This window comes from Coturnix japonica, chromosome 11 (assembly GCF_054131305.1).
Source record: "Coturnix japonica strain WE chromosome 11, WE-NBRP24, whole genome shotgun sequence".
Classification (NCBI taxonomy): domain Eukaryota; kingdom Metazoa; phylum Chordata; class Aves; order Galliformes; family Phasianidae; genus Coturnix; species Coturnix japonica.
The window spans coordinates 28,873,085-28,900,729 of NC_140673.1; the positions used below are offsets into that span (position 1 = coordinate 28,873,085).

The 27,645-nt window shown below is 47.0% G+C and overlaps 2 protein-coding genes and 1 long non-coding RNA gene across 4 annotated transcripts in view; 2 read left to right on the forward strand and 1 right to left on the reverse strand.

The window, feature by feature from the left end:
• Nucleotides 1-14,511, reverse strand: part of LOC146759094 (uncharacterized) — a 38,543-nt gene extending 24,032 nt beyond the window's left edge. Inside the window, exons 1-3 of one of the 2 annotated variants that reach the window (XR_014933098.1) lie at nucleotides 14,335-14,473; nucleotides 5,004-5,202; nucleotides 4,217-4,881 (exon numbers count right to left, since the gene is read on the reverse strand). This is a non-coding gene — a long non-coding RNA (uncharacterized LOC146759094). Of the gene's footprint in view, nucleotides 1-4,216; nucleotides 4,882-5,003; nucleotides 5,203-14,334 lie in introns of those variants that run through there. The other variant, XR_014933097.1, reaches the window with a different exon arrangement.
• On the forward strand, nucleotides 12,772-14,222 carry LOC146759095 (uncharacterized). The gene is made up of 4 exons (XM_085512474.1): nucleotides 12,772-13,013; nucleotides 13,094-13,273; nucleotides 13,397-13,537; nucleotides 13,901-14,222. The coding sequence occupies exons 1-4, from the start codon at nucleotides 12,916-12,918 to the stop codon at nucleotides 14,076-14,078; spliced, it is 597 nt and encodes a 198-aa protein (XP_085368600.1). The 5' UTR covers nucleotides 12,772-12,915; the 3' UTR covers nucleotides 14,079-14,222.
• A 2,081-nt stretch (nucleotides 14,512-16,592) lies between the features above and the next one.
• On the forward strand, nucleotides 16,593-27,645 carry LHX8 (LIM homeobox 8). Its single transcript, XM_015870893.3, has 8 exons — nucleotides 16,593-16,755; nucleotides 17,036-17,194; nucleotides 20,080-20,201; nucleotides 21,636-21,856; nucleotides 22,322-22,425; nucleotides 25,187-25,282; nucleotides 26,061-26,244; nucleotides 27,042-27,645. Exons 1-8 carry the CDS (start codon nucleotides 16,675-16,677, stop codon nucleotides 27,116-27,118), a joined length of 1,044 nt encoding a protein of 347 aa, XP_015726379.1. The 5' UTR covers nucleotides 16,593-16,674; the 3' UTR covers nucleotides 27,119-27,645.

A 27,645-nucleotide genomic window follows, 5' to 3' on the forward strand; every position in this document is an offset into this window, starting at 1 on the left:
GCAGGAAGAGCACCAGTAGATTTGGAAGGGAATCTAGGAGAGGAAAGTAGCACTAGTAACCACAGGAAGGATAACTACAATAAGGACAATAAGGACTGCAGATAAGGATGAGAAAATGGATTTGAGGAGAGAAAAAGGGAAAGAAAAAAAAAAAGAAAGAAAGAAAAAAAGGAGAGATAGAAAAAGCATCTTAACAGAAGAGGTAAGGACATGATTACATGATTAGATGGACATGAACTGAGTGGCAAGGGAAAGTCAGCTTCACTCCATACACTGACAGAAATTTTTTCAACAGTTAGTGCAAGTAAAAGAAAATTCCTACTCTTCCAACTGAGCTTGGGTCAGAACCGCAGCCTCCTCACACATCCCATCTGAGCTCAGTCTGCTCCTCCCCACCTCATGCAGCTCTGCAGACTCTGTGCTGGTGTGCAGGAGCCCCAGCCAGGCCCACTCACCAGCCCAGGGGGTGTACCTGACTGCACAGAATTCCATGCCTGGCACTGGCTTCCAAACACGATGGAATGCTGCCTCCAGCACTGCTCCTCTCTGGCCCAGCAAATTTCCAGGCTAATGTTATTGCTAGTGGGAATAGGGCTGCAGGAACTGCAGTCCCACCAGCATAGGAACATCCCTGCTCATCCTCCCTCCCAGAGAGATTAAATGAAAGTTTCTGAAAAAATTCTTTCAACCTTCCCTACTTTCCTCCCTGGTGCCCCAGGACACTGATCCCACAGACAATCATCTTCTTGAGGCAACTTTTCTGGGTCTGGAAGGAAGCAGAACTGCATTTTCCTACTGGCTTTTCCAAGGACAGCATCAACACTGGGAGAAGCCCAGGAGACAGTTGAGTCCTTCTTCCACAGCAGTGACAGTACACAGTAACTGGACAGCAAGTGGTCCATCTTTGCTATTTGTTTGTGGAGGAGACATATGGACTGTGAAAAATGGGACAATATAAGCAGGGTTGGAGCCTGTAGAAAGGTGGGTTCTGGAAAAAGGTGAGCTTAGCGGAATTACTGCTGCTTTGTATACACTGTTCTACCAAAAGACGACACACACGTAGAGAAGCTTATTCTTGCACATCAGGTACCAAGCAGGAGGATTACAGTGCTCCTGGTCTTATTGTGGGTCCAGACTTCATCCCTCACCACTGGCCACTGCACGAGGGTGAATAAGGGAAACTGCTTCTCTCAGCGTGCCCATTCTCTCAGCGCATCCCTGCCAAGCAGCGGAAGGCTGAATTCCTGCTTGTCCCCTGTGCCTTCATGACCCAGTGCTCAACACAGCCATCTGCACAGGGACGCTCATACAGTGTGCAGCAATCCGAGCAGGTGGGACAGCACGCTTGCACCTCGCCATTGCACCCTCACGGCAGGGCACAGCACAGCCACACACTGGTGTGGTGAGACCTCTGCCAGCCATTCGTCTGCCTCTGCAACTATTACATTTTGCTGACTTACCACATTTAGCTGAGAAGAAAAATTACTAAACTAGGAGCATAACAAAAGTTGTGACAGAGCTGCAGAACTGTCCCCGAAAAGATTCACAGGCCCAAGGAGAGGCTGATGGGTGCATAAAGTATCTGTTGAACCATCCATATCTTTTTGGCCTCTTGTTTTTTCACGACACCAGCTCACAATCCCTGTCTAAGTGTGCACTGAATCCAAAACCCAGTAGTCAAAACATAAAGAAACAACCCCTTACATAAACTTAAATAAAGTGGTGATCACTGAAAGCTGATGCACAAATTACAGTTTTTTTCTTCTGTACTGATTACTCCTTCAAACCAAATCTCACACTGACTCACGCTCAGGACCTCCCTCAGCAGTTCCAGGTGTGAGAGGTGCACCTCAGGACATCCCTCTCTGATCTCTGCCTTGTGCAGCACTTCTGGGGGTGGCCCTTTGTTCTCTCCTTGCCTGCTTCTCAGCCTCCCGCTCTCACCCCAGAACACATAATCATAACAGACACCATAACCACTAATAACAGATACTCATATAAAGAGACACAAAGTGGAGGTAATCATGGTTCTACAGGTTCAGTACAATTTTTGTCTTGGTGGTCCACTCCATCACATATCTTTGAAGGATAACAATGAAGTGCTCTGAGTGTGAAAAGGACTCCAGTCTAGGAGAAACCCGAGCTCCCTCACTGCCTGCCCTGTGATTTCTGTGATTGATTATACATATCCTCCTCTCAGCTTTAAACTATTCTTCGTTTATTTCATTTGCAACTTTTCTAAGCCTTTTCCTGATAATCATTTTATTCCTTGGTCTTCCTTTCATTTGGTGACAGCTGACCTGGCAGCAAGCCTAAAACATGGTAAATGGCAAATCACTACCAGATGAAACCCTGAGTTTTGCATAGTGCATTTCCCCCAGACACAGAAAACTCTGAGGCCCAAAAAAACTACCAAAGTAACTGAGAATTACACCAAGATCAACCTTTACATGAAATCTTCAGTTTCAGGGAAGTACACTAATTCTCCAAGTTCTGAACCAAGTAACTCGGTTAATGAAGTTTGATATAAACTGTAGATTTAGGAAGAGTGATAGAAATGGAAATCCATAGCAACACCTCACTCAGGATCTGAGACTTGCAGTCATACCTGGGAGCAGGAAAGGTCCTTTGTTTCCCCTGGGAAACAGCAGACGCAGCCAGAAGTGCTTCCTGAGAAGCAGCAACCCCAGCAGCGTCTGCCCTTCTCCATGCCTGACAGAGGCAGCCGTGCCACATTACCTCCCTGTCTGTGGGGCTTGGAGGGGGAGGTGATTTCAAGCACTGCCACAGAATTTGCCTGCAATGAAGCATCTTGGGCCAGGGAAGAAAGCAATACCAGAACTGCTGTGAATAATTGCATTAGCTCCTTCTCTGGAGAGTGAACCCAACAAGGTGAAAGAAAGAAGCAAAGAAGTCACAGGCAAAAAGATGCTTCTGAGCACCCACCAAGTCAGCGCTGAAGCCATGAGGCTTTGAAATGGAAACATTTTCCTAAGCCTTTTCTTACTCTTCCAGCTCTGATGCCACAGAACAGTGTGTTTGTTACTCAGAGTTACCAGACAGGAATTGAGATATTCCTTTTTGCGATAAGACCTCTTTGTTTTCCTAGATAGATATTTATAGGCATTTATAGTGCCCTTGGAGTTCATACATACAGTTACAGTTCTTTATCTAACTGTACAGAGGTCTAAATATCTGGGTATAGTGATTTTATTGGAGATACAGAATGATAAAGTGGATGTAAACTGAAACCATTCTGAGTCACATAACGCAGGCTAAACAATGCCTGGCTGCAGACACAGCCAAAAGACATAAAGTGAGGCCAGAGGAGTCCTAAGGAGAGAAAACCCTCCTGAGACACACTCTTCACAAACGTTCAATACAAATGATACGGACACGCAATGAATGCTTAAAAGTAAAATCAGAGGGAAAAGACTCAATAACAATCTGTTGTTTGGCTGTAGCTCTGTGTATTCCAGATGAAAATCATCTTGTTTTTCATAACTGCTGGGAAACCACTCCCTTAAGAGGGGTGATGTTTGATTTCGTGAGAAAGTTTGTAAGATATTGAACAATCATGGATACAAACAGAATATACAGCACAAGTCGGACATACTTAGCTGTGTCCAAATGCAGCCCTCATTCACCAAGGATTTAATTCAACATTCATAGAGTATGTTTATGACAATCTGTCTCCACCAAATAAGCTAGCACACATTCAGTCATGCTTGCCTCTGAGGTGCTATGGGGGCAAGCAGTGCTGAGATCACCCAAGCTGCACCCTGAAGGCAGCAGATTCTCACATCTCCCCACCAATTATGCTGCTGCAGTGCACCACTGGGGATCAGGAAGGCTGGCTTTGTGCTGCATGCCCAGCACGGCACAGCACAACCTGGAGTGTTCTGCACCCAGACAGCATTGCTGCTCTATCTGCTGCAAAAAATACATTAAGGAGATGACATGCAGTTATTCTAAGCAGAGTTAAACTTGACTCTTTATGAACAATCCAATGCTTTTTTGCTCAAATAGGACAGAAACCTGGGTTCAGTGTCACAAAACTGCCATAAAGCTGTGCATCTCCATGGGCTTAGCCCAGGAGGCCATCAAGGGCAGCCTGGTAACAGGACAAACACCAGAGTTAGCACCAGCTCCATTCAAAGTGGATGCTGGTGAGCAATAAGGCAGTGGAAATAACCACAAAGGCTGAATCTGGCACTTTGGCAGGATGCTCATTTATTGCCACTGTAGAGGTCATTTGGGGTGGGCATGTTTTTCTTTCTTTAAACGGTTTTGAAGTCACCTGAGAAATCATTACATTACATCCTTTCAGCCTTCCCAGCTTGCAGATTCATGCCCCTCGTCAGCAGTCCCCGCTAACAGGACTGGACAGGAGGGGTCACGGGGAGCCTTGCACAGCATCCCCTGTCCCTGGCACCACGGCTATAACAGTCACAGGGGTATCCACCACCTCTGAGCACACAGGACAGGGCAGCACGAACTGAAATTGCAGCAAGCTGTAGGTGGAGGTGAGGGAAACTTCAAAGGGTCAAATCTAGACAATACCTTCCTGTCTTGGGGAACTGCACGTTGCTTGGTAGAGGAGAGAGGAGGGAGACCTGTCAGCCTTCATTGCCGAAAGGTAATGGTACACAGTAATTCCTTCTGATAATGTCACCAGAAGGGGAAGTCATGCAGACTAAACTCATTAAGGTCTGAGGGGAACATCATGAGGGGCTCTCTCTGCAGGAAGGAGGACCACAGCCTGAGCTGTCTGAGCAGGGGAGCATCTGTTGTGGCACAGAGTGAAAGCTGTCAGGGGTTCCCTTTTTGGTACATTCTGGTTCTTAAAGTCAAACTTCTCACATTTCAGACTAGAATGATCTGTCCTTCCAAAGAGAGAATTAAAAAAAAAAAAGAGAGAGAGAGAGAGAGAGAGAGAGAGACTGAGAAGTTGGCACATTCACATTTAAAGCTGGTAATTTGGAAGTGATTAGACAACTCACCTTCACTGGTGCGGTTGTACCAAGTGGGCCAGTAAGACATCACATTTCTGTAAGTGCTCCAGAGGCCATTAAATGTAATGTGGATATTTCCACTGGCTTTGTATCAAGACCAATAATACTTCAATTCGGAGGCTTTCCAAGTACTCCATGAGCAGAGGTGGAATAGTCCTCAACAGGCTTTCACCAAAGGATGCATTGTCTGCCAAAAATAAGTACTGTTAGTCATGCAGGGTACCTGAAGCATGCACAGATTTAGCACCCAGCTCTCCCACCCTTCCTGCACCTGCAGGCCTGCAGCACGTCCCCTGTGGCATGGGCAGGAGGTGGCACTACGAGCAGGACTGTTGCAGTCCATAGCGCAGCAGCAGAGCTTTGCCCACTCACCTCCATAGAAAAATGCCCTTGGTTTCAGAAACAATGCAGACTGATCTCTTATATGTTATGTCAGCAGTACAACAGCTGAACACGCATTAATCTAGTATAGTTGATGTTAAACCTGCTAGTCCTCCAGAAGAAGTTAAATTGAATATTTAAGATATAATCTTGTGTGTTTTCTCCATTTTGACAGTGCAGATGGAACTGTCCACAGCTCTGACCTGGCCTCCCCCTCAGCAAGGCCAGCACTTGGCCTCAGCTCCTCTTCTGCTTTAGCAAAGCCATCCCTCCCCATCCCCCACAGCACTGCTGGATCCCACCCATGTTCAGAGAGAGACTCATGCATGGAGCCTGGAGCCCAGGCAGACTGATTAGAGAAACTGGGCTTTGTCTTGAAACAAAAAAAATTATGCCAGTGTCAGCTGGAAATGTTCTAATGCACAAAGTTATCTCACGGCACGCAGCCTGCTGAGCACACAGCATCCCAGAGAAAACTTCAGTTTTAAGTAAAGATAGTGATTTATTATTTCAGCTAAAACAAAGCATTCCATTTCCACCTCTTTGGAAATACTTTCTTCAGTTTTTGAAACTAACATTGCTCAATAAACTGTAAAATAAACTGCAAAATAAAACTGTCAAATAAAATGAAACTTTTCAATGACAAATTTTAGTTTCGTTGATCAGACTGCTCAATTCTTTTTTCTTTTTTTTAAGAATTTTTGCTCACGGGGAAAGTAGAAGAAAGAAATCTGTTTTGAAATGAAAGGCCAAAATCATAAACTTCACTACAGAATGAAAAACACTACACAAGTGCTGCTGTACTGTGAAGCGTTCACCCATATTTATGGATTATACTGTTTCACTCAGCATATCTAAAATATCATTGTAACCATTCATTTCCAAACAAACATATGTATTTCATCTGTGTACAAGCATCCTTCCATGAGAAACTGAAAATCCTCAGAGAGAAGACCAAATCTTGCAGTCATTATTCAGGCTGAAGGCAGTGGGCACTTTGACAGAGTGCGGAACATGAGGTTTGTTACATGAACAACGCTGCAATTTTGGTTTTTAAACACAGAACATCCACGCTTGTCATCACCAAACACGTAACTGGTTTTTGCATCCAAAAATGTAAATAACCCATTATGTGAAATAAACCATTTGTCTAAGGTGGCCTTTCTTAGGAATGAAAGATTTAATATTAAGAGGAATATAAACAATCTGACAACGCAGTCAATTGAATCGCTGTGGCTCCAATTCGGGAGGTGCTGTTGAACTCCAAACCAGTTTGCTCTTTACAGAGCAAGTTGAAGAGCCTCAAAATGTCCTCGAGCCCAAGCTTGGCCTCGCCAAGTAAAACAGGCACCGTTTTTCTGCAGAACAGAGCTTTACACACACTGTAAAAACAGCAAAAATAGAGATCTATGGCGCAGTGTTCTGTGGCAGCAGCCGGCCCCAGCCATGCTTTGGTTCACCGTGACCACGGGGTCTCTGCGGGTTCCCAGCAGGACGGTGCTGCAGGAGGGGCTGCCGCCCCACAGAGCCCACCTGGCACGGAGCCCCGAGCAACACGGCGGCCAGCAGCTCCTGCACATAGAGTGCCAGGACCAACAGCCGGGGAAGGACAGTGCGGAGCTTCTGAACACCCAGCTGCAGAGCGCCTTGGGCATGAGAGAGTGTTTTCCATTCAGAGCTCTGGAACTGGATATTGCGCTAAACCTCCCATCACCGAATAACCACATATGAGGCAAGTGGCTGGAACAGCAGAAGCAGCCATCAAAGGCTCTGCAAGCTATTTACACAGGGACCTGCTAGCTTAGACAATGTCCTGTGCCAATGGCAGCAGGCCCAGGCTCGTCTCCATTTAAGTCAATAGATCCATTGTCTTTACCCAGAGCAGGATAAATCTCACACAAGGCCAAAGTGGGTCTACATTACATCTTTCAGATGCACTTTGCAGGTAATTGAACTTCTACATGAGCAGCAGAGACATCACTGATGGGATCCATGGTTTCAGATTGCAAGGTAGAGCTCTGGATGTACCAGCAGAACACCTCCAGTGATCTGAACTACAGGAAAAGAAGGATCCAGGAATATACAGAATGTTATTTTTTAAGAATGATCCTGAGAATAAATCATGTTCCTCTTACATGCTTCTTTCTAAACATGTATTTTCGAACTCAAATAAAAATGTCATTGTATTTGAGGTTTAAATCAGATAATTGATAATTAGTGACAGCAAATTATAACTGCTGAATCCCATTTTGATTTGTTTTGCTGACTGAATAATAAGTACATACAACTCAACCAAGCTGTTCTAAGTCCTCTCTCCAAATCCTAATCATGAATTGCTACATCCAGATAAAGCCAGAACAGAACAAGGCTTTTTCTCTGCTGTGAGCTGAGAAAGATGCAGAGTACCCACAAACTCCTGCAGAGATAAATTGAATACCTGCATGGTTGCTAGAAGATGGAGGTTCTTAATCCCTCTTAGACTTGATGATTAGCCCCACCTGCACTTGTACACAGGACCATGTAACTGCCTACACACATCCACATGTCTGCTGCCAGTCACAGTGTGAGTCCTGACCTGGAAGTCATGCCCCTGCTAGAAAGCGGATGGGAAACAGCATGAAGCAGGGAATTGGATGGTCCATGCGCTTTCCCACCACTAGGTGTGATTTATGGGTCTCTCCTCTCATCTGGCCTTTTCCTGAGTGGTGCCCAGCATCTTCCCCAGCATGATAAGCCTGTCACTTTGAGCAAGCACACATGAACCCACACAGCAGGGCTGCTCCTGCAGCCTAACAAGAACTGGAGCCTGCAGCTGCATGCAATGCACATGTGAGGGAGGGAGCCTGAGAAAGGCAATCTGCTGCATAGCCACTGATCTTCAGCCAGTCTGGTAGCTGAATGCCAAACAGCAAAGGCCTCTACACTGGGATACACCAGAGAAGCAGCCAAAATCAACTTTTATACTTCAGATGGCCAATGATGCCATAAGTTAAGAAGCACTGCAGAGAAAGCTCCTAACTATACACAGAGAGCAAAGTACATTGTCTGTCATTTTGGCAAGCATACCAGGGAGCTGCATCCACTCAAGGAGTGTTGCTCTGGACTGGACCAGTCAGCATCTGGCTGGAGGGATGAGTCCTAACTGGTGCCTGTGGCTGTTCTAGATGTATTTGTGTTTAGGAGGCGCTACACATTTTATCATTTAATGTATCTGCTGTGCCAGTCATTCTAAACCTACTTTCATTATTCATTTATCATGGGAAGGAGTCCTTCACTATAATGACATCTTTGTTCATCTCTTGATATAAGAGATGCCTGGTCAAACACCATTCTTCTTGTATAAAATATCTATTCATAGCTATCATAGCTAAACAGCATCTTTTTGTAACTTCTAGCACTGAATCTGTATGTTCTCCTTTTGTGCTTCTGCAGAGATTGAGCTGTCTGGGATGCTTGCTATGGGATCCTGCATATCACAGTTTACATTGCCACTGAGACGTAAAGCAGCATCACATGCCCTGGCCTGCTCCTACATGAGAACATCTGAGGTATAATCAGTCACCTTACTGAAAATCCCCCCAAACACCAACATGAACTGCAGATACACCAGGTGGGATGCAGCAAAGACGGGGTACATGTAATTTCTACTTCTAAACTATGATCTTGTCTTACCAGGAAACCCAGGCTCCCAAAATGGCAGTGCAAAGTAGGAGTGGATACATAGTAAAAACCACTACAGAGCATAAACAGTAAAATAAAACAGAAAGGGTCCAGGTTTCCCCTCTCTGCTCACAGCCATGTGGGAGGCAAAAGCAAATAGACTTTGGCAAGAGCATGGCTGGTGTGAGCAGCTCAAGGCAGATCAGCTTTCATGCAGTCATCTTTCCACTTGATCATGAACTTCAGCCCTGGCTGGTCTCCACATTCTGGGACCCTCCAGCAGTTAGGAGTAGGACAATGTGAAGCCCACAGTGGTGTGCTGAGCACATGTCCATTGGGTTTTCCATTTTGTAACTTTGCCACTGAATGCCATCAGGGACCATTTGCTGACAGTCTATGTATTTGAGTGTTTATATGCTGTTTATGCTCACATATCTGTGAGCAATGAATTTAAGGTACATGCATGCAAAGTAAAACATACTGTAAGTTATTGCTCTGTTCCGTATTTTTTTCTTTATAACACGCTCTGTAAAACTCTACTTTCAAAAGCAGAATAGCCAGAGGTCCTCCTGGTCACATTAGGAATAGGGCTGGATCCAGTGTCTGAGACAGGCTGAGGGAGTTGGGTTTGTTCAGCCTGGAGAAGAGAAGGTTGCGGGGTGACCTCATTGCAGCCTTTCAGTACCTGAAGGGAACTTACTCCCAGGAGGGGAGTAAACTCTTCGAAAGGGCTGATAATAGCAGGACTAGGGGAAATGGTTTTAAGTTGAAGGAGGGAAGATTTAGGTTGGATGTTAGGGGAAAGTTCTTTACTAGAAGGGTGGTTAGGTCCTGGAACAGGCTGCCCAGTGAGGTTGTGGATGCCCCGTCCTTGGAGGTGTTCAAGACCAGGTTGGACGGGGCCCTGGGCAACCTGATCTAGTAAATGTGTATGTTTGGTGGCCCTGCTAGGCAGGGGGGTTGGAACTACATGATCCTTGAGGTCCCTTCCAACCCGGGTAATTCTGTGATTCTGTGATTCTGTGATTCTGTGTCATAGAGACAGAGCTGCAGTGTGCTCACAGATTCACTGTGCATTTCACATCCTGAGCAGTGTGCTTTTGTGTAAGCAGATAGTCAGTCTCAGAAAACTTCCACAAACAAGCAGGTGGACAAAAGGACTGAGTTAAACTTAGCTGACATTTCCCATACCAGGCCCTCTGCACAGAAGTACCTGCCTAATTCCAAGCACAGAATTCAACAAAAGTAAACATCTAGGCTGAAACACTATCTAGACATCATTTCAATTCTCCCCTAGAGCAACATAACTCTGGCACTAAGTAAAATTTCCCCAATTTACCCTATCACGTATCAGTCAAGGGTTAATGAAGACACATCAGCACAAAAACGACAAACACAGAGAGGTCCCTTATTTCTATTTAAGACACCAAGTGAACACCTGCAGCCTGCACTTCCAAAATAAATGTATTTTATTTCAGGGAATTACAGTAGCACTTTGTACACAGTCAGAAAATTATAAATCTTGAGTGAATCTTGATTTTTTTGTTTGTAGATACTTGCAAATATTCTGGCAATTGTAACCTGTGGGTAGGAAACTGAGATCCTGCTTCTGGACTTTTCAGATGTGGTACAAATTAATCACCTTTTCCATGAGCTTCCTTCCCAGCTTGTCCATTCAGTAAACAAAGCACCTCCAGCTAGGGAGGCCCAAACGTGCTTTTTTTGGCAGCCATATTCATTTTAATACACATTACACTGAACACGCTATTCTACAAGTGTATTCTCAATCTACAAGTATTCTACAAAGTCAGAGATTAGCCGTGGAAAATTCTGAAAGCTTACATTGTGAAAAGAAGTGAATCTGTCCTTTAATTCACATTGCAAGGAACAGTTCCTTGTAGTGACACCTCACCAGAAAGTCCCACCACTGAGCCTGAGGGATTTGTCAGCCTCAGAGGTAGCGTTCTTCCCCGATTCCTGTTTTCTACCAAGCTCAGCACTACTTGAAGCAAAGTCCCCTGAACATCTGGGGGGAAAAAGTACAATCTGTGAATAATTAGCAACTTAGAAATCCCCGACTAAGTGACAAGCAAAAGCAAGCACGTTTCAACAGTTCTGTTGTGCTCAAAGTACGGTACGTGTGAGAAGATGGGACTAAAGATCACACCGTACATGCTGCCTACCAAAGCACAGCCTTCGATGTTGGAAAGAGAAGGGATGTCATCCCAAGGCAGCAAATATAGCTTTTCTCTGAAAAGCATTTGTTGCCGTGTAAGGGAGAGAAGTTTTCATTCATCGAAACAAGTAGCTTCCGATTCCTGCCCTGAGCTGCGCTTGGCATTCAGTGCTATGACTCGGATGAAAGAGAAAGTCCTGTGAAAGCCAAAGGCAGCCTCCTGCTCTGCAAGTGAGCTCACGCGAGGAGATCCGCAGCTCCTATTCTGTCTGTAACTTGTTTTTGCCCCTGTGCTAACTTTCCTATCGGGGAGCTGTTACAGAGGGGTGCTCGTCTGTCGGAAAAGCTGTAGCTCCGGTTCCGCCGCTCCGGGAGCTCCCAGCGGCCGGAGGCACGAGCCCCGGTCTGCGGCGCCCGGCAGAGCCCGGGACCGCCCCGCACTGCCGTCCCCACACCCTCTCTCGCCCTATTCCGGGGTCTCTATTCCGGAGTCAGCAGGAAGTTTCGCTTCAACAGCCTCCAAATATTTTTCTCTGCCATCTCAGTTGTTTCAGCGCTGTTTCCCTCCAGTCTCCGCCGACTCGTGCGGCAGAGCGCGCCGCGACCCGCGGGGCCGGGACAGCCCGACGGCGTCCGGCGGAGCGCAGCCGAGGAGCCCCGAGCTCCGCTCCGGGCCGTCACCGCGCCCCTGCGGAGCGGGGAGGCTCCGGGCAGCGGATCCGACCCGCCTTCCTTCCCTTCGGATGTTCCGCCGAGGCCGGGGCTGGGAAGGGACAACGCGGCCGCCCCTCCGCGGCAAAGGCGCCTGGAGGAAAAAAAAGCAGCGCTCTGTCCTCACCGGCGGCGTCTGAAGCTGCTGTGCGAGACGCTGCGGCGGCCCCCCGCCCACCCCCGATTCCATCTGAGGGCTCAGGTCTGCTGCCTCAGAACAGTGTTTATTCAGCGCATAAACAAAAGTGAAAGGAATTAAGCGGGCAGATCCGATAGGCCAGGGAAACATTTCGGACCCTTCAGCATGAAGTTACCACGCTCTTAGAAAAGAGGAGTTACCTACAACGGAAAGCAGGCAGTAAGTTTTGTAGCTGTGTATTTATTAACAGTCATCCACGCTTTCCGTGTTGGTTCTGCTAAGGGCAAAGTGCTCTTTCATAACATTCAATTGCTTCTTTATTTTCCTCTGTCCACAACACTTTCTCCGTCTGCAGGACAGTGTGGCACAACTAGCACAGACGTTTATAAACTCGAAAAGTCAGCTTCTACATCAAGTTTTCTCCATAACTTCAGGAACACCGATGCAGCGCTCCACTCGAACGTGCACGAGTTTCACAAATACGATCAGTTCACGGTGCAGGGACCAAGAGGTGCAACAAGGATTTAAAAGGGCAGCATTACTGCCGTTATTTTCCAGGGTGCTGAAACGACTCTACGTTTCCTCTTGCAGTGCGAGGGCCATTGCCATAACAAAATGCAGGGCTCCACCCCACTAGCACCCTGCTTGCCCTTTGCCTCCTCTGCCTCTACACCTCCTACAAAAAACAAAACAAAACCGTACATTGCATCAGGTTCTGAACTTTGGTGAGGAAACCGCTATTTCACACATCCAAGTCGGACACAGAAACTTTTTGCTCAGGCCCGTCTGGTCATTCCCAACCAAGAGATACAGAGCTTCACGCTGAAATAGTCATGAGCAAAAGCTACAGAAAATACTGGACCCAAGAGCTGGAGACAGACAGCCTGGCCCAAGGAAAGTGCATTACACGGGTATGGAAAACAAGTTACAGGTAAGAAACTGATTGGGTTGGTTTACTTCTCACTAACCCAGTCCAAAAACAGGAATTCAGGAATAGCCCAAACTCTGCAGCTTTCACCAGGGGCTGGAGCCAGGGGGAGCGCGAGCTCACAAAGAGCAAGCCCAAGTGTTCTGCCTTCATTTTATTGCCTTACTACGGACCACAGAGCAACAGCCGCCATCACCCCGCCCCCATCCCCCCGAGATCAGGATGCTGAGATCCAGAGATGAAAAACCTCCAGATACCCACAGGTGGGCAAATGTTAAAGCATGAGAAAGAGGAAGCCTGAAACAGGAAAGGCAGCGTGCATGGAAGTGAACTTTGTCCCCACGGCTATCAGCTCCGCTTTTTAACCCATCTCTCCTGCCAGACAGCTCTCTGGCCAAGAAAGGGACCGCGCGGATCTGGGCTGCACAAAGACCGGACTGCACGGAGTCACGGCAGCATCTGCTGGCGGTCTTCGCCTCGCCCTCCGGGGGCGCGGGGACACCCGCGGGACATAAACGAGCGGGGAGGTGAGGGTGCGAGACGGGGCCGCGCAGCGGGAGCTCGTTTCAGCCCCGCAGGGGACGCCGTGTTCCCCTCGGCGGCGACGTGAAACACCGCGAGCGGAGCGCAGCTCGTCCCGCTCGTCCCACCGCGGCCTCGGAGCCCCCGCGCTCCGTCCAAACCCGCGGCACCTCCCCGGGCCCGGATGCGGCGGAGGGGCCGGTGGGGCAGAGCCGTTGTCCGTCGTTCTGGGGACACCCAGAGCGGTGAGCAACGGCAGCGGGCCGAGCCCGGCGGGGCCAGCGGAAGCGGCGGCTCAGATTGTCCGCGGTTCGGTGTCGGCGTCCGCTTTCTGCAAACTGACCGCGGTGCCACGTTTAATTTCTCAGCAGCCCGTTCGCTTTCGTTGTGGACACGTTTCGCTGGAACCCCTTCAGAGGGACGTCCTGCCGCGCGCACTCGCTCCGCGGTGCTGTCTTTGCTCAAGAAGCCCAACACCCTCTTGTTAAAACTCTTTTCTGCGCCCCGCCATTACACATTTACAAGATCTCTCCCGTACGCAGATGATTAACACTCCCTCCCCCGTCCTTGCTTTACTTCTGAAAGGAACAGACGAGGTTCCTCATCGGAGAGCCCTCCGCACACGGAGCACCGCGCTCCCTCCCGGGTTCCCCGCAGCGCTCTGCTCCTCTCTGTGTCCCTACGGGACGAGGCTGAACACGGGCCCGTCCGCTCCCCTCGGCCCGCTGCTCCCTGCCACAAAGTTCTGTGCGTCCGCCTGCTTTCACCTCCTCAGAAACGACGCCACTCCAGCAATACTTACTAATATTCCGAGAGCGTGTAACCAGAGCGACGAAATTTAGACAGGACTTCGGAGAAGTAGCCGAGCTCCGCTGAGGTCTCAAGGCGCGTCGTCTTCGCGTCCCTCGGTGGCTGCCGGGGCCGCCGATGTCCGGGCAGCGGGATCAGCCCCGGGCGGGTCAGAAGCGCCTCGCGGCACCAACGGGAACGAAGCAGAACGTGCGCGTGGGGCTGCGGGCGCCGCGCGGAGCCGGGCGGGGGCTGCGGGTGTCCTCGGGCGCGTGCACCGAGAATAAGAAACACCGATAAATCTCCCGTGCATTTTTGTTTTCTTCCTCCAGCGCGTCTTATGAGTAACTGCTGCGCGTCTGCTGTCGCTGCGGGGAACAACACGCGAATGGATTTTGTTGGCTCCTAGTGCTGTATTATTAGAGATTAAAGGTGCGCGCGTGCAGGAAGGCGCAGCTTCATAGAAATCTAAAACGCAGCCGTCTGTGAAGCGCACACCAACACTGCTTAGTAAACTCGTTAACAGTGCGGGGAAAGCATCCACGGCGCAACGAAGGGCGCTGCGGGGGCCCCCGGCCTCCCCCACGGTTCTCTGGTTCCTCCAGGTCGCATCTCTTTGGCGACCCCCAGGGCAGGCGCTGCTTTTCTGCGGTGCCACCTGGAACAGGAGGTAGCTGGGATTTATCTGACGGGGAAGGTCGGGCTGCCAGGGCGGACGGAGAGATTCTTCGGTGCTCCCCCCGCGGCCCGGGGAGACGCAGCTCGGCCGTCTTTCTCCTTCGGCGCTCCCAGCCACCGCCCCGCGGGTCTGTTCCGGCCCCGTTCCGGCGCATCGTGCCATAACCGTCCCCTCCCCTCCGCGATCCGCTCAGCGCGGTGGGCGTGTGGGCACCCGGGCGGGGAGACGCCCGAAAGCCGCTTCCAGGCGAGCGCGTGGGGCCGGAGCGCGGCGGTGCGGCTCGGGGATCGGAGCGCTCCGGAGCGCCCCTCCCGTCGGGGCGCAGAGCAGAATTCCCCCGGGGCGGGCAGCACAGCCGGACACAGCGCTGACTCCTGTTCTGCCCATCGGTAACAAGGCGGCTTCCGCCGCACCGTCCCGAACCTCACTACAGTTAGAACAAAGCACCGCGTCTCACGGCGTCCCGACTACGTTACAGCAGTTAGGGCCTAAGGCTGCTATAAGTGAGACTCTCCCCGGGCTGATCGGTTAGAACGCCGGGCATCGAGCTGGGTACAGCAGCACGTGGGGCTGTAAAAGGGGAGTGAGGAGCGAGTAGTATAGGGTTCATTCTTTCTTACAGTGTCTCAAAAACCGAGTTTCCTTTCCTCAAACTTCAGAGAGTAGCGGCAGCTCTCATTCGATTTGTAGAAACTCCACCATCTGTCATTAGAATAAGTGCTCAAAGAGGCGCAGAGAGTAGAGGCGTAATAGCGGGGTTAATTGCCGTCACCTGCCCGGCTCGGCGCGCTCACAGTGCGGTCCCGCGGCTGTTGCCGTCACCTGCGGCGGGTTGAGCTGCTCGTTCCGCACCGTCCCGAGCGCGGCGGGACTTGGGGAAACTCCAGGAGCGTTTGGAACCGCAGAAAAAACACGCGAGTAGCACGTGGAGTCCCCCCGTTAGGGGACACGGCCGGGTGCTCGGAGAACTGCGGGCAGGCGGCTCCTGACAGCCTCCATCTGCGGGGCAGACAAACACACCGGCGTTAATTAGCAACAGGTGTGAGCTCAGAACTAAAGTAATACTACGGCCGTTGGGCATCTCAGGTGTTTCTTCTTTGGCTTAATGAGAAAGGTTTTATAACGGCGCTCGCACGCGTGGACGCTGCACAGACGGTGTTTGGAGCGTGTGAGCTGCGGGGCTGGGATCAGCCGCGGGGCGCGGAAAAGCCGCGCACCCACATCGCTGCGATCGTCCTGATACGGGGGGAGATGGAGCTCGGATTTTTGTTTAGTCTCGGGGGTTGGAGGCGGTGAAGCTGTGACAGACGACGAAGATAAACGGGGAGGGGAGGAGGGGAAAAAGAGGAGGAGTATGCGGCGTATTTTTTTTTTTTCTTTTTTGTTGTTTGTTTTTGTTTTTCCTCGCTCTTTTCCCTTCCCCGATGGAGCTCTTTGCTGTCTAACAGCTCTGGTTCGGGTTTGCTGCCGCGGCAGCGCTCGGAGGCGGGTTCTGCTCGGGAGGGCAGAGCGGGCGGGCTCTGAAGGCCGCCCTCGCACGGCACGGCCCACCCCCTCACCAACAAAACTTTTTCCTGGCAGGCGCTGAGGGCAGACACTCGCGGTGCGGTTCCCGGAGCAGCCTCGTGGCGCCCCGCCGCCCCTCGCGGAGCTGGTATGCGGTAGGGCAGGGCCATGTATTGGAAGAGCGACCCGATGTTCGTGTGCAGGCTGGAGGACAAGGACCTGCCCGCGCTCGGCGGCCCCTCGGAGAAGGTGAGCGGACGCGCCCCGCTGCCCGGCGCCGGGCGAGTCGCAGCCGGCGCTCCGCGGCCGCCGGGGGTTCCGTCTCTTCCCCCCTCGAGTCCCGCAGCCTCCGCTCGGCGGAAGAGCCCCGGCTCCTGCCGCGACCCGCCCCGTGGGGCTCGGCACGGCCCCGCAGGTGCTGCAGGACGGGAGGGTCGGGCTGGGCGGGGCTCCCTGCGCCGTGCCCCGTTGCTGCCCGTCGAGGCCGGCGGCGGCCGCACTGATAGAGCTCTCCGTGCGCTCCCTGTAGGAGAGCCCCGCGGCGGCCGACGAGGACTCCTGCTCTTCCTCCGCCGCCCTGTCGCCCTCCTCCTCGCCGCGGTCCATGGCCTCGGGCTCCGGCTGCGCGCCCAGCAAGTGTATGTGCAGCAGCTGCGGCCTGGAGATCGTGGACAAGTACCTGCTGAAGGTAAGAGCGTCCTGCCCGCTCTGCGCCTCCCCACCGCCGAGGTGGCCGTATCGCCCCGTACCCCGAGAACTGCGGGGAGGGGGAACCGCCGCGCTGTGCGGGGTGAGCTCGGCCGGGCCGCGGGGCTCCGACGCCTCGAAGCCGTAGCGGGTCCCGGGCGCCTGACAGCGATGAGTTGAGCTCGGTGGCGAAACGCGATGGCGCTGCGGGCGGACAGCCGGGCTGTGAGAACCGTCCCTTTATCTCGCACACTTCTCATCTGCTTTCCTTCATCGCTGTTGTTGTGCAGTCGGCGTCTGTAACGATCTGAGCCGGTTCTTCGACTTGCAGAGATGAGCAGAATTACTGCAGAAGTGGGCATTTTTAAAGCTCTGAAACTAACCGCGTGTTTGTGAGATTTGGGCCTCACTGGAGAACTGAAGTGATACGTGTGTTGTCAGAATGCTCTCGTGCTTTGGGGCTGCGTGTTCTCGATGCGTTCCGTAAGGGATGAGAAAGACGGCTCAGTCAGCGTGTGGGTAACGGCTCGGTTGTGCTGTACGCTCCCGATAAAGCAGTTGGTAGCACTGACCCATTTGTTGTCAGCTAAAAGGAGAATCTCAGTGAGCTGCTGTGAATCTGAAGGGAAAGCAGCGACTGTTCAGAAGTGTGGAAATGATGCATTCCTTTAAAAAGGGGCTATCGTAATCTCTGAGAAGTTGGCATGATAGAAAAATGTTTTTGCTGGTTTTAGCATTTGGGGCTAAGCAAGATTATTTCACAAACATGTGGCTTTAAATATAAGACGTTAAGGCAGTTTGGAGGTGGCTATTTTCCATCTGGATTGCAGCCACTGAAGTTATGCTGGGTCAGAGTCCTGCCTTCTCTCCTTTCAAAAGTCAGATCAGAAAATTGTGCTTTCAGTCGCTTGATTCCAACAGATGCAGACTTCATCGTATACCCTGCAAAGTGAAAGTCTGTAGCATCGTAAAAAATGTAAATGTTCTTTTTTAGGTCATTTTCCTTATATCCCAGTTGTAATGAGGAGGTCAAAGGAATGTGTTTGCCGGGTTGGCATTCATTTAAAGCAGGGTATGTGCAGGTTGTGGAGTGCTTCTGTATGCCTTTTGTTCCTTTAAACCCCAGTCGCATTTGTATGTGTTCGCAAACGGTGCAGGATAACGGAGCAGGGACGACAGAAATCTCTTCTGGTTCTGTTAACTCCAGTGACACCCTGGTTGCTCATTTCCTGCATGTTGCTGTCTGCTCTTGGAAAACCTTGATTAAATGAGGCTCAGAGCAAAAGATCCCCAACTGACTATTTTGACTTCAACTTAAACACCATTCCTTTCTGTATAGGTAGAGATTGACAGCCGGGAGATGCCTTCCTGATCAGCAGCAGTTGTGTCTCCTAAATTCAGCCCTGTAAATGGGAAGGCAGATGGGTGACATCACACAAGCCATGTAACAAAGCTCCGTGGAGGAGCATTAGCCTGTGATGAGCAGTCTGTGCTGCTGGGATGTGATCAGCACTGTGCAGTGATGTGCCGGCTGCTTCCTGAGGGCCTGGGGGGAGCTGATCCCCTGGGAGCCCCTCTGTGCAGAGGTGCAGAGTGGGCTCCGACTGGCCCTGAAGCTCTTGTCCTTTTTGCCTGTAGTGCACCCATTCCACAAAATAGTTGAGAGGATCAATTTGGTGACAGCTGTTATCAACGGTTTCACATTATATTGTGGTGTAAATTTGTCAGTGTATGAAACTATGGCTGCCAACAATGACAAATATTGGGAGAGGGCTGGGCAACTGCAAGCCATAATATTATAACCTGAGGAATGACTGAAATGGTCTGTCTCAGCCTGATCTGTCAGAGCCAACATCTCATTTTCCCTGCGGCTTGTCTGGCAGCGCTTTGACAGAAGGCACACCCTGGGTCAGGTAGATCACGGCTTTGCCATTCCTCATATAAGGGCTGATGAACCTGTTGTTCCCTATCAGATGAGAAATTGTCATGGAAGTTGTTAAAAGAAACTGTATGCATCTCAAAGTACTTACTGTTTGGTTTATGTAAGTTCTCCTGTACAATATAGAATTATCCACAGGGTTTTCACTCAGGCTTTTTTGGATGGTGGGAATACTGGGTTTTCATATTAAATGATTTGTCTAATGGGTGGTGCAGAATGTTTGCATGACAAAGAATTGTCTTTATAAGGATGAAGAAATGAAAATTCCAGATAATTTATTCGCCCAAAATTTACATGCGCCTTTTCAAAACTCCTGATCTGCTGCTGCTTTCCAGGGCTGTAATTTCAGTATGGATGTTATATTTTAAACTATTTTTGAGCTTGCTGTAAAACAACTGCTGATGTTTTGGAGCTTCCACTCCAACTGTGCTTGCCAGCCTTCTGGTGAGATGCAGTTCATGTTGTGTTCCTACTTGTCAGACTGTTTTGTTTTTTATTCAGTATTTGCGTTTTAAAATTTCAAGTCACTTTGCAGAATTTGTTCATTGTTAGACAGGAGGTTTTTGCAGACTGGGAAATAAGAGTGCAACTTAGCAGTAAGATCATGTGATGCCAGAACTTGCTCCGTTACCCCAGTAATGTGAGAGAACAGAGCCAGGCACCAAATATCCACGTAGAATTTGAATCTCTTGCTTCCTCTTCCTGTGCTTTCAATTATAAAGGCATGAAAGCGTATTTTGAAGTCTTTTGTCACATTCATTGGCTCCTAATGCATGCAGTTCTATAGGCAGTTTTGCCTTGAGGATACATTTTCTGTGAATCATGGTACACATCGTTTCTGTCCTTTTCTGGTTGTATGAAAAAAAATAAATAGTTTTTGTAAATACAAAATATGAATAGTGGTAGTACAGACTCTGAGGAGTACTTTTCCTCTGGTGCTTTTGCAGGTGAACGACCTCTGCTGGCACGTCCGCTGTCTCTCGTGCAGTGTTTGCAGGACGTCTCTTGGGAGGCACACCAGCTGCTATATCAAAGATAAAGATATCTTCTGCAAACTTGATTATTTCAGGTATGCCATGCAGCAGTGGAACACTTTATTTAACAAAATTTCACACTCACTTGTCAGGTTTTACTTAATCTGTAAGTCGAATGGGTGTTTAGGGGTTCTCTCTGTTCACTTATTTATATGCATGTAGATTATTACTTTTATAAGAAATTAAATGGATGTTTACTGTGGTGGAAGCCTCACACCTGTCTAATGCAACTACATAACAAACCTTACTTAATCTGTGCCTAGCTACTGAATTTTGAGAATCATTCACCTCTGAGGACATGAAGCAGTGGTAGGTATTAGTCAAAGTCAAAATAACTGTAAATTTAGCCTATGTGCAAAGAATTGTTCATAATGTAATGCTGATTAAGGAGACAAGGCCAAGCTGAGATGACTTTCTTTTCAGACTAGCACTCTGGTATGAGACTTAGGATATCACATGCTGATATTAACACACCTCTAAGTCGATCTTTTAATCTTTAAAAAGGATTTCAGCAGCTACACCTTTCTAGGATCAATTTGATTTAGAATATGAAGCATTCTTAATAAATATTAGGATCTAATTGCATAAGGGAGGATATTCCGAGTGGCATAGAAAGACTTCTTGGTCTCAGTGCTCAAGATAGAAAATCTTCAGTCCAGAAAGCAGGAAGAAAATTTGCTGTGACCACTAGTACTTTCTCCAGCCAAAACATTTATGGGGATTCTCATCTGTGTAGTGAGTGGATTATTGTAAACTATCCATCTTGACATTGAAAGAGGGAGGGATGGAACGGTCTGAGGATGGTGAACTTGTGGAGGGGGAAGGAACAAAGTTATGCTCATTTACATAATCCAGCATATCCTGGCTGTTAGTTTCCTTTTCCTCTTTAGCAACATTATACAGTAACACTGTAAATGTCTGCCTATATTTGAACTTCTATTGAAGATGATAAAATCATAAATGTGATGACAACTAAGGAAAAAACTGTGGAGATGTATGCTTTCCCCCCTTCAGTGGAAGGGACAATGAACAGTGATGACTGATGTAGCTAAATAACCTTAACTACCACTACAGTGAAATACATTTAAATAACTGGGGGATTTTGAGCATGAAGCCAGCTTTTCCTATCTCCCACCCACAGCTTTTACAGAGATGATTTTCATAAAAGGAAAGGTGAGGATTTGTGAGTTCACATAGCGGTTTAAATGTTTTAATGTTGCACTTTGCCTTAAGTAAATTATTAACTTCTATAGGTCAGTAGTGATCTTGCTTTGAGTTATCAACTTGACTGATTTTGTTGCTGTATAAATATAGTTATGCAGTCCTTTAGCCCTGTGTGGTCAGTTGTCTTGCTGTGGATCTCAGCTGTGCTTCCATGTCTATTTTCTACTAACCCTCCTGGAGCAACCATTGTGCCTGGGTTGGTTAGCATCTGACTTCAGTCTTCTGTTCACCTTCGTTGTTTGCAGGCGGTATGGCACCCGCTGCTCCCGCTGTGGGAGGCACATTCATTCTACAGACTGGGTCCGAAGGGCTAAGGGAAATGTGTACCACTTGGCATGTTTTGCCTGCTTCTCCTGCAAAAGGCAGCTTTCTACTGGAGAGGAGTTCGCTTTGGTTGAAGAGAAAGTCCTTTGTAGAGTACATTACGACTGCATGTTGGACAATCTGAAAAGAGAAGTTGAAAATGGTAATGCTGCTTTTAAGAACTGTTTGTGGTTTAGTTTTAATTAAATTGTTGGATTTTACTTCAGCTTCCATCTTAAAAGGGCTAATTATCTATCTGCCTTTACTAAGGCTGGAAGCACAGGTTCTTGAATTAAAATACTGTGTAAATTACTTGATGTTTTAATTTTTTAAAATTATTATTATTTTTAGTTTGTTTAACTTGTTTCCTATCCTAGGGAAAAGAAAGCAAAACGTATCTAGTTGATAAAATGTCATGCTTCATCTGTTTCTTCCATCAATTTGCAAGGGAGTCAGTGGGGGTGGAATGGGTGGTGATGTCAGATCAATTTAACTTTGAACAAAACCTGGCTGTTCTGCATGTGAAATTCAGCTGGCCAGCCACCGTAAGTTGTTAGACGACCGTCTCATTTATGAATAACATCATTTTGAATACTTAGCAGACAGCGTCTTCTTTTTAATACTTCAGGTAATGGGGTTAGTGTGGAAGGAGCATTGCTAACAGAACAAGATGTTAATCATCCAAAACCAGCGAAAAGAGCTCGGACCAGCTTCACAGCAGATCAACTCCAGGTAGAGGCAATGCTAAAAACTTGAGTATTTCAGGTTTATGCAGGATGTAACTTCTGAACTGATAGGAAATCAGATGCATATGTGGGGAAAGAGTAAGCTTGTACGCTTTATACTTTTTCAAAAACTATCAAGACACGGCATGTTTCTGGAATAGTTTGTTAGCTTCAGCGGTTTCACATGAAATAGTTACCCTTCAAGCTTTTTATTTCCCTGGGGGCAGCCAGTAATACTGCAGAGTGGAAACAAAAAGGCTGATCTATTTTGATTGTTTGATGAAATCTATTTAAACAGACATTTGCATCACTGCACATAATAAAGAATATTTTTAGAATTACGTAATACGAAGAGTTGTACTAGAGATGGGTACTGGATATGACTTCAAGACATTAACAGGCAGGAAGCTTCGATTTTATTGCAGTGCTCAGTAAAGGACTGCAAAAGTTTGCTTTCTCAAAACAACAGGTAAGTCATCGATTCCTGTTAATATTCATGTGAATACAGCTGAACTCCAGTTAATTAATATTTTGTTTTTCTTTGTTTTATAGAGAGGAAGGGGAATAATTGCATGTTTATTTCTCATAATCACTTTTCCTCCATACTTTCTTTTTAGATCATGTCTTTGCTATATTGATGTGCACTGGGAAGTCAGACTCATAGGAAGGACTCATCTTTGCTTTCATTCCCTCTTCCCTTCCTCTCAGCCCTTCCAAAATGCTTCACAAGCATGCTCAATCTCGAAGTATCTTTGAGCTTTGCTGCTGCCTGTTTAAACATACTGAATTCTGTAGACTTGGTGTCATGTTTCAAGAGCCCAGCTTCACTATGTAATGCTGCATGTTTGAGAGTGGGGGGGCAGACAGCTTTTCCATAGAGCTGGGTGGAGTGAAATAGAGAAGAGCATTTGAAGTTCTTGGCAGCAGTTTTTCTACTGTCCAATTTGTTCTTGATCATGCATTATCAAAACATGTTTTTTCAATATCCTGTTGTACGAGCTCAATCACTAGTTATATTCCCTCCCAGTGTCAGGACAAAAGGGAAGTGGGAGCCTTGGAAGTCTGGAATTATGAAATCAAAACTTCTGGTGGGGGTTGGAACTGCCTGTATCTCAGAGTTTCTTGTTGCTGTCTTGACAAGAGTTGACTCTGAATTGCATCAAATATGAGTAATTTCTGCCTCTGGATCACCATTTCCCCAAATTAGCCTGTTAGGGAAGAACACCACGATCAGTGCTGGCTCACCATGAGGAGGGTAACAGCAAGACCACATTAAGAAGTGCCAACCTGTACTGGAAAGGAAGCGGCAGCTTTCTCCCTTGTTCTAGCTATGCATCTTTCTTGTTCAGTTTATGATATTCCTTTGGTGGGTTTCTGGATGCACAGTCACTGTGGTGTTAGTTTTCTACTGTTCTGCTTTGTCACAGTGTCCTCCTCTTATCTGTGGTAAAAGCAGTCAAATACAGTTAAGCTGAGGTGTTATAATCAGTGCATAACATGGCACACGGTTGTATGATGCTTGATTTGCTGTTTGATCCATGACTGAAGTCAAGGTGTTATTAACCTAGAACAAGAGCACTACCTTGAAGGGGGCTAAGGTGCAAAGGCTCTAGATATCAGTGAATTTCTGCAGGAAGGAGACTTTCTTTTCCAACATAATCTGAATGAGTGACAGGTCCAGCTCTCTGGATTCAGGGATTCTTCTGTTCTGACGTCAATTAAATTCCCATGTTTGCTTTTCCCATTTTACTGGATTGTAACCTACTTCAGGTACGAGATCTTTACAGACACTTGCTGTCTGCTCAGTGCATCTGTCTCAGTGCCTGTTCTTGACAGAGGACTTCCAGTGGTGTGCCTAAGGATGCAGAAGGAGGTCCATGTTTTTGATGTTCTTGTATGAAACTCATCAGGAAAATAAATAGTTTAAATGTTTCTGAATTTGAAGAGTAGTTGTCCGAGTTCCTCAAAGATGAAGCAAGGCAAAATTTGCAAACCATCAAGGAATAAAATCCAGAAATGAGAAGCTATGGCTTACTAAATTACTGAAGTCCTGCAGAAATCTGTGAAGCCTTACTTCTTAACTAAGGTAAAATTTTACATGTTCCAGAGCTGTTCAGGATGCAGGTCATGCTGACATCTACTTCCTCAGGAACTGTAGTTCAGGTGATAATGTGATAATTTGTAACAAAAGACGAGTCCAACCAAATAGCTGCACAGTGCAAGTCTGTCAGGGTGCAGCCTGAGTGCCTGTCACATCAGTGGAAAGCAAATGCAGTACAAGGAGCTTCCAAGTTCCTCCCATTATCCATGTAGCTGAAAAGAGCATCAAGTTGCTCCATATAGTGCAAGATGCAGATAGAATTTACAAGCTCAAAGAACCCAACCAAAGCTTCTGCTGTTTGCTGTGGTCTGCTGCTGTAACCATTTTCTTTATCAAGTATGCTTGAATTTCTTTGCAGTGTGTTTTCTTCTGCAGTCCCTTTAGTACAATCATAACTGAATACTTCATCTGTTTCTGACTGTTTCCAAGCATAATTCATTTCTCATGAAAGTCTCAGTTCAGCTAAGCAGTATAAGAGGCTTCTATTTTGGGTGCGAATTTTGTGGATTATTTAAATATATTTTTCTCCTTTTTACTGGGCACTGTCTGGGGACTAGAGGTTACAACAGTTTCCTTAAAACAGAGAAGGATCGTAGTCTGAGATAAGTCTCTGATGCTGCCCTTGGTGCTATACAAAACAATAAAAACCCAACTGTTATCTTTTCAGGTTATGCAAGCACAGTTTGCGCAGGACAACAATCCAGATGCACAAACACTCCAGAAACTGGCAGAAAGAACAGGCCTGAGCAGGCGCGTTATACAGGTGACTGCTCTAAGTTACCGAGTCTGCTGCTCATCTGCTGGAAATGCTTAATGTCAGTTTAACAGTAATAATGTAGTTATTGTGTGGTGGAGAAAGATCTAATGTGGTGGTTTATTAAAACTGTCCTTATCTAGGAGTAGGTCTAGAACCAAAATGTCATTGCAGACGATTTGCAGTATCCTTGCACTTTGTATGGAAGATTAATAATTGTCAAGGAAGATACTTTCCTGCCTAAAGAGCATGTAATTGGCACTAAGCTTTTCATGAGCTTAAATTTATGAATTCAGTAGCATGCTCTTAAGAGCTGGGTTTTTTGAAGATGACTTATGATATACAACACAGGCATTAGGACCAATTACCTAGTGATCTGTTTTAGAGAGCAGAGGTAAAACATATGCCCAAGCCATTTAAAACTGAGAAGCACAATCTTGGGTTCTTATGGTTCTTACTTTGCCAGCAGTGTTGAGGCACAAGAGATGACTGCATCCCTCCTATGTACCTGCATTTAGCAGCTGTGTGTGCCCAGCCAGGCACCTGCCCCGGCAACCATGCAGTCTCTCACAGTGCCTGTTTTCTGTGGGCTATTTGTTGCTACAGAACCTCTCCTGGCTTGCTCATGTGTGCTTAGGGCACCACGCATCTTCAAAGTAGATATTTATTCTTTTGGACTGTCAGTGCTACGTTTGAGGCCCAATTGAGCTCTGAGGTTTATATCAAGTTAATGTCAAAGCAGAATGCAATTGATCTACATGATGTAAATATTTTTCCTTTTTTTCAGGTGTGGTTTCAGAATTGCAGAGCACGTCACAAGAAACATGTTAGTCCTAATCATTCATCTACTGCTCCAGTCACAGCAGTTCAGCCCTCCAGGCTGTCTCCATCCATGTTAGAAGAAATGGCATATTCAGCATATGTACCCCAAGATGGGACTATGTTAACTGCCCTGCACAGTTATATGGATGGTAGGTACAACTTTGCATATCCAAGTAAAATCATTCTTGACTGTAGCAAGAACAGTTTACCAGGCTCCCATTACAGAAGCTTACCAGATTTCTTGTTTCATGCTTGATAGAATATCTTAATGCAGTATTTGCTCTCTGTGCCTTCTTAAGAAGTGCACAACTTCTATCAGTAGCACTTAACTGTAGTAGCATAGCTGAAGATCTGTGTATGAAGACTACTTTCTGTGCTTCCTCCAAACCATGAACATTAGTAGAAAGAATTCAAACACTTGTTTTTGTAGTATTCATGCTGTATTTTCTAGAATATCTAATTTAAAAGAAAACTGCTGACCAACCACCCCCTGACCCTTACCCACAAACTGCTAGTGTACTGAAAGCTTCACAATGATGCATAATGGGGGGGGAGCTTTGTTTTCAAAAAATGTTTTTGTGCATTATTTGACCTGATAAGTCAACAAATTGGGCTCAAATTTGTGATTTGGAGAGACTGAAAGATTTGGGAGACCTGGACTCTCAGCTGCACATGTGGCCTGAGCTCGTTCTTCTCCACGGTAGTGTGTGAGGTGGGCTGTGGTTGGAGGCAAATGAGCCTCCAACCTGGAGGCTGGAGTATGGGGTTGGCAGAAGCACTTGTGATGCCACCTAATAGTAGCTGCTGGCATCAGACTTGTCTAGAAAAACAGTGCATAACCACGGTGGTTGGGACTGGTGAACATTTATTTACACAGTGGGATTTTACTGGTTTATATCTTTCTACTTTCAATGAAGTTAACAAGTAAATTTTTCTGTTTTTGTAGCTCATTCACCTACAGCTCTTGGACTCCAGCCTTTGATACCCCATTCAATGACACAACTGCCAATAAGTCACACCTAATTTCTTTCTGTCAGGGAAATAAGCTATTAAGGATGTAAGCTTAAGTCAGTTACTGTGTATGAAAGTTATCATTGGAAAAGATATTAATGTTAACTTTTTATTTAACATTTAAAGCATTTTCAAGAACATTTTTGCTGCCCAGGAATGTAAGTATACATTTAGCCTGCAAGACACTTTTATGGATTCTGCATAATTACATATTACATTGTTTACAAGCCTTATTAAACACCTTTTTGTATTGTCTGGAAGTAGATCACTCTAGTTATGTATTTGTTAATTTATTTGTCATCAAAAGAGCACTTTGCCTAAAAGAAAGGACTGACAGTTGTGCAAAATGTTTACAAATCTTTGTGAGTTTGTAGCTTATCATTAGTTTGTATTGGTAAGTTATTGTTAAAAGTATTACTTGTATTTGAGTTGTATACAGCCTATATGTTAAAGCTTATTTCTGTGAATTTGCAAAAATAAATTTTGGTTGGAAATATTTTCAAAATGAACTAAATAAAGTTTCTGCTGTAGCATGCTAA